Here is a 10273-nt window from a genome sequence, read left to right on the forward strand (position 1 = left end):
TAGTGTGTATTCTTGGTATAAGATGAAGATCTAGTTAAAGAAGAAATTTATGAGATGAATACATGAATTCACCATTGGATAAGGAAATGTAACAACAATTCAAGATGAGAAACACTTACATCTTTGAAGTTCTTGGGGAAATCTTGATGAAGGTAGAGAGAGAAAGTGAGAGAGAGTTCTAGTGTGCAAAAGTGATAAATGATGGCCAAGTACCCCTTATATAGGGAGGGTGTACGACCATGAGGGGGGGGGGGGGGGGGTACGGTTGCACACCCATGTGTACGGCCGTACACTCCTCCTAGAGGAGTGTTTGGCCCGAATGTTGTGTTATGACTTGGAATAACTCGACCCTAAACCCAAACATTGATTGTACTAAGCTTAAAATGTTTAAACAAACCCTAAACAAGGTTAAAAGATAACAGAAACGAGTTTAACATTGATTGAATTGATTAGCTTGATCAAAAAAGAAATTTTGGGTTGTCACAAACGTTTACTTGCATACAAAATTAAGAATTCAATTGTTAGCCTACAAATAATAACAATCAAAGCAAGGACATCCGGTCATGCTCATATTGATTGCACCATTGATCTTGAAGCATTGCAATATTATTGATTATGTTAGGAAAAAACTTCTACAATCATTGATGATGAACAACACGAATTGTTTCCACTATGATTACAAAGACATTGATGATGAACAACACAAATTGTTTCGATTGGAAACACTGAAGATGTGTGTATATATCATAATGAACATCCCCTCATGTGCCTATAGATTGGAATGAGCTAAAGTTGCATTTAGAAAGTCACCAATTGATAAGTTTCATCTTCATGATGGCCTTAGTAGTTGCAAGTCACCAATTGATAAGTTTTATCTTCATGATGGCCGCAGTAGTCGCAAGTGCTAACCTTACCCGTGGTATCATAGGACGCACGGCTACATTAGGAAGGGCATATCGTGGTGTCATAGGACTCATGGCTACATTGGGAAGGGCGTACCCTGGCGTCATAGGATGCATGACTACATTGGAAATGGCATAATGATACTTTATAAACCTTTGGTTTTTATGTGGCATTATAGCCATTACATTTGCGTCTTTTCTTTGTTTTTCGCCAAATTCCTCCCAATTTCTCTTGAAACCTATAAAACACATAAATGAATTGAAATAACCCATCAGAGACCAAAACATTACATTTAAGCCAAAATATAATGCAAAACCATAAAAACATGACTCCATAGCAAAACCATCATATATGATGCGTGTGTTTTCATAAAAAGTAACTTATTTATGTATTTCCACAAAACGATAATTAGATTATAACAACAAACATATAAGGTATCTCTAAAACTCATTTACCTCTCACAAATCACTCCAAATACCATAATACAACATTCAAACTTGAGACTATGTTACTTAGTGTTTAATCAAAGTGGATTTTAAAGAAGAAGAAAAAAAAACATTAATTAGAATTACATGTAGGGCCAAACTTCTGAGCCTTCTCATCAATCCAAGCTTTCATATCTCCCAACACAATAGCAGCAGATTCATCTGGTTCCCCTTGAATCAACGAATGATACAACCCTTCATAAAGCTTCAACTCTTTATCTTCTTTCGGAGTTGCAGCCTTCTCATACAGCAGCTCTGCACCAGTATGGCTTGCCATCCCGTCGGCTGTCCCGTGTGCAACAAAAAAAGGCACAGTCACCTTCTCAAAGTTGTCCACTACGTACTTTGTACACCTCGCCACCTCTCTCATCGTCCCCACCCTTGGTTTTCCGGCGTATCGTTTTGGATTCATACCTATTAACTTCATCTTCTCCGGATCCCTTACCCCATTTGCCCTCGGACGCATCGGCATCGCAGCCCACGTATCCGCCAGTCCGAACAGTAGTCCGTACATTGTCAGATGGAACTTCAATTAAGAAATCAGCATAGTTGTAATTGAATCAGAGAATCAAATTGAAAAATCTAGATCTGGGATTTGTGGCAAATATGAAATAGATTTGAAGTTGAAATTGGAATTGGAATTTGAATTTACCTTGGAGGGACTCGTGACTTCGGGTATGATCAAAAGTGGGGACGCCAAGATCAAACCGGACCACATGTCGGGTTCTGATTGGAAGTACATAATCATGGTGATTAGTCCACCCATCGATTGCCCGAAAAGGAACGCCGGGAGATTACGGTACTGTTCGCTCCGGCGAACACTAACGAAGAACGATAGTGAAGTTGCGGCAGCTTTATCGAAGTCTCCGATATATCCAGGGAGTCCGTCGGATCCGCCGTGACCAATGAGGTCGGCGCCGAAGACCGCGTATCCCCACTTGGCGTACGCGATGCAGATCTCCTGGAAACACCAGCTGATGTCGCCTCCGTATCCGTGGGTCATAAAGACGACGGCTTTAACTGGTTGGTCTTCGTCTAATGGAAGCCATGACTGAGTAAAGATTTTACCGTTGGGGGTTTCGAAGTGGGATTTGGAGTTCCGGACGCCTTGGGATTTGTAGTATTCTTCCTCCGGTGTATCACCCCAGAAGAACGGTGGTGGCGTAGCTTGTGGTGGAGTGTTCGGTGGTGGCATGGTTAGTCGGAGTTGTGCGAAGAAAGTAAAGTGTTGAAACTTATAAAATTGTTTCGGGTAACTCCTTTTCTATAGAGTTTATGACTGACTTATCCGATTTATGAGTAGGTGAAGGATTATTTGAGGGGTCGACTAGAATATGTGGCTTTGATTCCTTTATCGGAGATGACCATGAAAATTACTAGGAATCGGTGTAATACAAGCATAATTCATTCATTCATCCCACCAACACTGCAATAAAAAACATGAATCATTGAGTATTGACCTTAATGGTGTGGCATGTGGCAACAACTCGATACCTAATATTTAATATTTTTGAAAAAAAAAAAGATGATAATGTTGTCGACTTCTACAAATACGAACACGAAAATGATTTTAAAAGGTAATATAGTTTTTCGTTTGCATATATATATATATATATATATATATATATATATATATATATATATATATATATATATATATATATATATATATATATATATATATATATATAAATGTTTAGTTTTTATTATTTTTCTTTTTATAAAATACGCTTTTGAATTTTTTTGATTTTATACACTTACAATCCTCAAGACTCGTTACTGCACGTTAAGCTTTTGGGATAATGACTTAGGAGGGTAATAATCTTTTTTGTTTGTTTATTTTAGGTTTCTGACGTATTTTTTGTGTGTATTACACCATTAAAATTATTATAATCATTTACAAATAGTCATTTTAACAGGAAGAAACCGGTAAAAGAGATTATTTCTAAACATTTATAACAACCTTAATGGTGTAATACACACAAAAAATACGTTAGGGGACCTAATATGGACTAACGGTAAACATTATTACCCTCCTAAGTCATTATCCCCATATGAAAATATAAACTCCTATAGTAAATTTTTACTTTTTATATAAGAAACTTGTAGGTCTTAGGGTTGGTAATTTGGATGCTTTTAACCTCGGTCTTCTTTATAAATAGAAGTGACGATTTTTTAATGACAACAGAGCTCTTTGGGTTTAAATTGTCAAATTTTGTCATGGGGAAGGTGGTGGTTTTTCGGACGATTCGAGAATAGGAACCGGAGGGGGTGTTTGTCAAAAGATTGTAGGATCCATTAATCATCTCCATGAGAGTGGTTGTATTCCTTCTAATTCCATGTATAGAGTGGTGGGGGATGGGACTCAAACGAGGTTCTAGAAGGATGTTTGGTGCTTGGATATTTCTCTTACAGAGCGATTCGGGAGGCTCTTTGCTTTGGCCTTTAATCAAGATGCTCGAGTAAGTGAATAATAGGATTCGGTGGGATGGAATTTTCATTGGCATCAGGGGATTAGAGGAGGGGCTAAATCGACCCAATTTGATTATCTTGTGAAGATATTAAATCTTATTCGCATAGGGGAAATGTCGAATAAGTGGTCTTGGGAGCTTGAATCGTCGGGTATCTTTACTGTTAAATCAACACGGAATTGGGTTAATGATATGACGCTTCCTATAGGTAGTATGTCTATTAGGTGGAACCGTTTTGTCCCTATTAAAATTACCTTTTTTATGGTGTGTGCTTTTGGATCGCATTCTGGTAAAAGCAAAACTAGTGGAAAGGGGGGTGGTGATAGATTCATTATTTTGTCTTGTGTGTCATAATTCTCAAGAAAGTGTGAAGCATTTATTGTTGTAGTTTTCGGTTGTTGATCAGGTTTGGAGTCGGGTTGGGCATTGGCTTCATTTGGACCTTCCTGTGTTTTCATCTATCCGTGATGTGTTACAAAATCCAATCCGGCCTTAATTTGTTCTTCTCTCTAGCTCCTTGCCAAAGGTTTTGTTTTGCTAGAGGTTAACTGGATGATGTGGTTACAAAATCCAATCCAATCCAATCCAAACCTTTCTACTTTTTATTCTTTTTAATTTCAACAACTTTATATGATATACACATATAAAAATAAATACTAAAAATCTTAAAAATATATATTCAAAATAATAAATACTAAAAATCTTAGGAGGGTAATAACGTTTCTTGTTTGTCCATTTTAGGTCGCTACGTATTTTTTGTGCGTATTACACTATTAAGGTTTTTCTAACCGTTTACAAATAGTTCTTTTAACAGGAAGAAACCGGTAAAATGGATTATTTCTAAACGGTTATAACAACCTTAATTGTGTAATACATACAAAAAATACGTTAATGACCTAATATGGACAAACGAGAAATATTATTACCCTCCTAAGTCATTATCCCTAAGCTTTTAGTTTATACATATTTAGTCTCTAATGTTAATTTTTTTACAAAATAAGTTCTTGTTTTTTTATATATATATTCAGTCCTTATGATTTTGCTCACGTAACATTTTATTTGAAACTATCATTAATGAAGTGTTCTTATACATCGATCGTATGGGAAATGAAATCATGTGTTTTGCAATTCGAGGTGGTTGAGACATACACGTCTCCTTAGTCCTCACAATAGCATTCTAATCGTTATAGGGTTTTAGTATTTTGTGATTCAAGGTGGATGGGATATGAAATAACATCTTTAATAGTTTCAAGCTCATCTTCAAAAATCGAGGTCAAATTGAAAAGAACAAAAAACCTATTTGCTGAAAAATGGTCAAACTGAAGCTTTAGACATCTTCTTCTTAAAGAAAACCAGGACGCCTATATTATTTGACTGATACGTGAATTAGGTTATTGATATAAGTGAGGGATAAACCACATATGAGAACACCTTATTAATGATTGTCTGACGTAGAATGTCATATGAGCAAAACCTAAAAAAAACCTAATTATAAGGACTGGATGTGTACAAAAACAATAATGATTTATTTTGCACCAAAAAAAAACATTAAGAACTAAATATATACAAAATGAGAAGTTAACAAGTAGTAGCCGGTCATAACCTATAATAGTCGATCATAAGGACTTAATGTGTACAAAATAACAAATTAAATGACTTATTGTATAAGAAAAAAACATTAAAGACTAAACTTGTACAAAAGAAAAAATATATTATCATATTAAATCATTTTCCCTTTACAAACATGTAAAACAGAGAATAAGATAGGTTGTTAATTTTGATATGTAATTGAGTATACTTGATATTTCCAATGATTATTTTGATATATTCGCTTAATAATAAATGTTTAGAATATTATATACTTTAACGGATTTTAATTTTATTTAGAATAATAAAGAGAGAAAAAACCGTTAGGTTTTATACAAACAATCCTATGTGTGCATGCAACCCTATCTTGGATCTATGTTTTCACTATAAGACATACAACTTTATGAACACAAAATAAACCCTAGCATGCTTCTATAATTTTCGAAATTTACATAGAAGTGTAGAAAACATACCTTTGTTGTTATATAGCAATAACAACTAGTTTCCTTGATCTCTTGAACTCTCTAGAACTCTTGAAAGCAAGCACCATAATTGTAGTGCCTCTAATGGCTCACAAACACCTTGAAGCAAGAAGGCAACTAAGAGAGAGAAGGGAATGATGCTAATTTCGGCCCTAGGGTTCCCTTGGAATCAAGTGGCCTTAAATTGAAGCATAGGGTATGTATTTATACTATAGGGTGCTAGGGTTTCAGTCAAAACCCTAATGGACAGCTTAGCCACCAAGCAGCCCAAGAAACCTTATGGAATGAGGCCTTGGACGAAAATATGATGATCCTTCATCATAATTTCGTTCCCCCTTAGTCCATTAGGTTTCCTAGCCCAAAACTCAACTATCACACAATTGACAGTTTATACCCCTTTATTTAATTTGTCTCTTTTAGTCACCAAATTAATTCCTAATTAATTTATGACTAATACTAATCAAATAAATATGATTTCTCCTTTAATATATTATTCTTATAATATATTAATAAATCATAATATCTCCTCTCTCATATCAAATTACCTTGTCAAGTTGCTTTGGTGAAGGCAACCCAAAAGGACCATGCACACTCGGGTCAAGTATATACCAAATACGGTTACTGACTTAGACATTAATCCAACAGTCTCCCACTTGGATAAGTCTAGTAACTATATCTCACGTATTACTTCTGTACCCGATAGCAATCGTAGCTTTCAATAGCCGCTGTCAACTCTGACCAATAACTTGTCCTTTAGATAAGGGATCGTATAATCCTCTGTTCTAGATATCATGCTAACAATAATTATTGTCTAGCATTTTATTTCTTGATCTCTGATTCGTTCGACATAGAACTCAGTTGAACACATCAACTTCATCTTGACCGGGCCCGGCACATAAGTCAAACCAAATCATCAAGTGGCCGAGATATCGCTTTTATCCTCATAGAATAAAAGGAACAGAAAAACGTCGACTAATATGCCTTTATCATTTACCAGTTAAACCATACACAATAATGCGTTTTATGACATCAAGTTACTGATGCGTTTTCGCATTATCAATGTATAATCAACTAGCAAACAATAACCATATCTCTAGGTTTAAAGATTATATGATATTATCATCTTGCGATCACTTGTGATGACATTCATGAAGTAATACCAGCAAGTGTGGGTCTGTTCCAATGCTCAATACTAATTTCATAAGCACTCATAAACTTTGTAGCAAACCTTTGCTATGTCTAAAACTTTTCAGACAATCTACAAACAAATTTATGACAATCTTTCTTCATATCTACTTCCAACATATGAGCGATTGTGGACTGTTCGAATAATCTCATTATTCAGGAAGTCAAAACATGCAAAAATCGGAAAAATAGATAAATAATCAACACATGATAGAAACTTTCTTATAAATAACACACTTTTATTTAATCATCAATTGTTGAGTATGACTTTATCTATTACAAGTTTCCTACCTATCTAATCTGAACTAATATCGTCCTTCAGCCCTACGCTCCTAGCATGCTGAAAATGCTTGACCCTACTCAGTCCCTTCGTAAGGGGATCTGCTGGGTTATCTTCTGACGATACCCTCTTCACAACGAGGAGTCCCTCTTCTACCCGATGTCTAATAAAATGGTATTTCCTGTCGATATGTCGAGATCTGCCATGATCCCTTGGTTCCTTGGTTAAGGCAACCGCTCCTTCATTATCACAGAAAATTTCCATGGGCTCCTTTATGGATGGCACAACTCCAAGGTCTCCAATGAAGTTCTTCAACCATATAGCCTCCTTTGACGCTTCGCTCGCCGCAATATACTCTGATTCGCACGTTGAATCAGCTACGGTCTCTTGTTTGGAACTTTTCCAAGTCACTGCTCCTCCATTTAGGGTAAAGACCCAGCCCGACTGCGATCGGAAGTTATCCCGATCCGTCTGAAAACTAGCATCACTGTACCCTCGTACCCTTAAGTCATCACTCCCACCGAGGACTAGAAACCATTCCTTGGTCCTCCGAAGGTACTTAAGAATATTCTTAACTGCAATCCAATGTGCTCTACCAGGATTCCCCTGATATCTGCTGACCATGCTTAAAGCGAAGGCCACATCAGGGCGAGTACAAGTCATAGCGTACATGATAGAGCCTACTGCGGAAGCGTAAGGTACTCGGCTCATATCAGCTATCTCTATCTCTGTACTCGGGCTCTGAGTCTTACTCAGCTTGGTATTGCTTTGGATTGGCAACTCCCCTTTCTTGGAATTTTCCATACTAAAACGCTTTAGCACCTTTTCCAAGTATGTATCCTGACTGAGTCCTATCAGTCTCTTTTCCCTGTTTCTTACTATTCTTATTCCCAGAATATAAGCAGCTTCTCCGAGGTCCTTCATAGCGAAACATTTCCCAAGCCAGGACTTGACCTCCTGCAAGGTTGGGACATCGTTTCCTATGAGTAGTATGTCGTCGACATACAATACGAGAAAGCTTATTATACTCCCACTGGCTTTGACATACACACAAGATTCATCTTCGCTTCGCAGAAAGCCAAACTCTTTAACCTTCTCATCAAAACAAAGATTCCATCTGCGAGATGCTTGTTTCAATCCATAAATAGATCTCTCAAGCTTGCATACTCTATTCGGATGCTTCACATCGACAAAACCCTCTGGCTGATTCATGTAGACATCCTCAGCCAACTTTCCGTTAAGGAAAGCGGTCTTTACGTCCATCTGCCATATTTCATAATCATGAAACGCAGCTATGGCAAGCATCACCCTAATAGAATTTATCTTCGCAACTGGTGAGAAGGTCTCATCATAGTCAACTCCGGGAGTTTGAGTAAAGCCCTCCGCAACCAATCGCGCTTTATAAGTATGCACTTTCCCATCCATGTCCGTCTTCTTCTTGAAGATCCACTTGCACCCGACTGTCTTACGACCTGGTACATTATCAACCAAATTCCAAACTTGGTTGTCGTACATGGACTAAATCTCGCTGTCCATAGCCTCTTTCCATTTTGCAGACTCTGGGCCTGCCATGGCTTCCTTATAGTTGCTAGGTTCATCCAAATTTACTAGTGTACTATCACTAATAAACGTATCCCCTTCAGTAGTAATATGAAAACCATAAAACTGGGGTGGAACACTAGCCCTAGAGGAACGTCGAAGAGGTAAGGACACGTCAACAGGTTCAACAGGAGTTTCCTCCTCAAGTTGAGTGCCAGTGTCAGAGGTTCCTTCATCGCTTTGATCTTGAATTTCTTCAAGTTCAATTTGCCTCCCACTGTCTTCTTGGCCTATCAATTCCTTTTCTCGGAAAACTCCTCTTCTAGCAATGAAGACAACATTGTCACTCGGTCTATAGAAAAGGTAGCCAAAAGACTTCTGTGGATAGCCGATGAAATAACACTTCTCACTACGAGGTTCAAGTTTGTTGTGAGTCTCTCGTCGTACGAAAGCCTCACAACCCCAAACCTTAATATGTGCCAACGAGGGAGCCTTCCCTGTCCACATCTCGTGAGGAGTCTTGGAAACCTTCTTAGTGGGAACTAAGTTAAGTATACGGGCGGCAGTCTCTAAGGCATACCCCCAGAAAGCTATTGGTAACGAAGTCCGACTCATCATAGATCGAACCATGTCCAACAAGGTCCGATTACGTCTCTCAGCCACACCGTTCAATTGTGGCGTTCTTGGAGGCGTCAATTGCGAAACGATTCCACATTCTTTTAGATAGTCGTGAAACTCAAGACTTAGGTACTCTCCTCCTCGGTCTGACCGAAGCATCTTGATTTTCCTGCCCAGCTGATTCTCCACTTCACTCTTAAACTCTTTGAACTTTTCAAAGGTTTCCGACTTTTGCTTGATCAAGTAGATATATCCATATCTGCTATAATCATCTGTAAAAGTCACGTAGAAGCGGCAAGCATCCCTTGTGGTGGATCTAAAGGGCCCACACACATCAGTGTGTATGAGATCCAATAAACCCTCACCCCTTTCACAAGTGCCAGTAAAGGGTGACTTGGTCATCTTCCCAAGTAAACAAAATTCACACGTATCATCGTCCCTAAGGTCGAATGACTCCAACACTCCATCCTTTTGGAGTTGGGCTATGCGTTTCTTGTTGACATGGCCAAGGCGACAGTGCCACAAGCATGCTTTGTCTAGACTAGTAGACGAATCAATATTCAAAACATTATTTCCGAAATTATCAACGATCATCACAGATTCATAAATCCCATTACAAGGTAATGCATTGAAATAAAAGACACCATTCAAATAAACATTAATAGAACCATTACTATTATCAAAAGAATATCTGAAACCTTGTCTAAACAACCCGTGAAAAGA

At 37.7% G+C, this 10273-nt stretch overlaps 1 protein-coding gene across 1 annotated transcript; it reads right to left on the reverse strand.

The window, feature by feature from the left end:
• Positions 1 to 584: 584 nt before the first annotated feature.
• LOC145045911 (caffeoylshikimate esterase-like) lies at positions 585 to 2846 on the reverse strand. The gene is made up of 3 exons (XM_078994200.1): positions 2041 to 2846; positions 1476 to 1914; positions 585 to 1141 (listed from the first exon to the last, which is right to left on the reverse strand). Exons 1-3 carry the CDS (start codon positions 2581 to 2583, stop codon positions 855 to 857), a joined length of 1269 nt encoding a protein of 422 aa, XP_078850326.1. The 5' UTR covers positions 2584 to 2846; the 3' UTR covers positions 585 to 854.
• Positions 2847 to 10273: the final 7427 nt, after the last annotated feature.

The sequence above is a fragment of the Lactuca saligna genome, chromosome 5 (assembly GCF_052625555.1).
Source record: "Lactuca saligna cultivar CGN05327 chromosome 5, ASM5262555v1, whole genome shotgun sequence".
Lineage (NCBI taxonomy): Eukaryota > Viridiplantae > Streptophyta > Magnoliopsida > Asterales > Asteraceae > Lactuca > Lactuca saligna.

What these genes read in the sequence shown, in the direction of transcription:
- LOC145045911 (XM_078994200.1), bottom strand. Translation starts at nt 2,583, where the DNA reads ATGCCACCACCGAACACTCCACCACAAGCTACGCCACCACCGTTCTTC. An exon ending in AAGTCACGAGTCCCTCCAAG is followed by an intron (nt 1,915 to 2,040) that starts GTAAATTCAAAT and finishes TCTTAATTGAAG; the next exon opens with TTCCATCTGACAATGTACGG. An exon ending in TCAGAAGTTTGGCCCTACAT is followed by an intron (nt 1,142 to 1,475) that starts GTAATTCTAATT and finishes TGTGTTTTATAG; the next exon opens with GTTTCAAGAGAAATTGGGAG.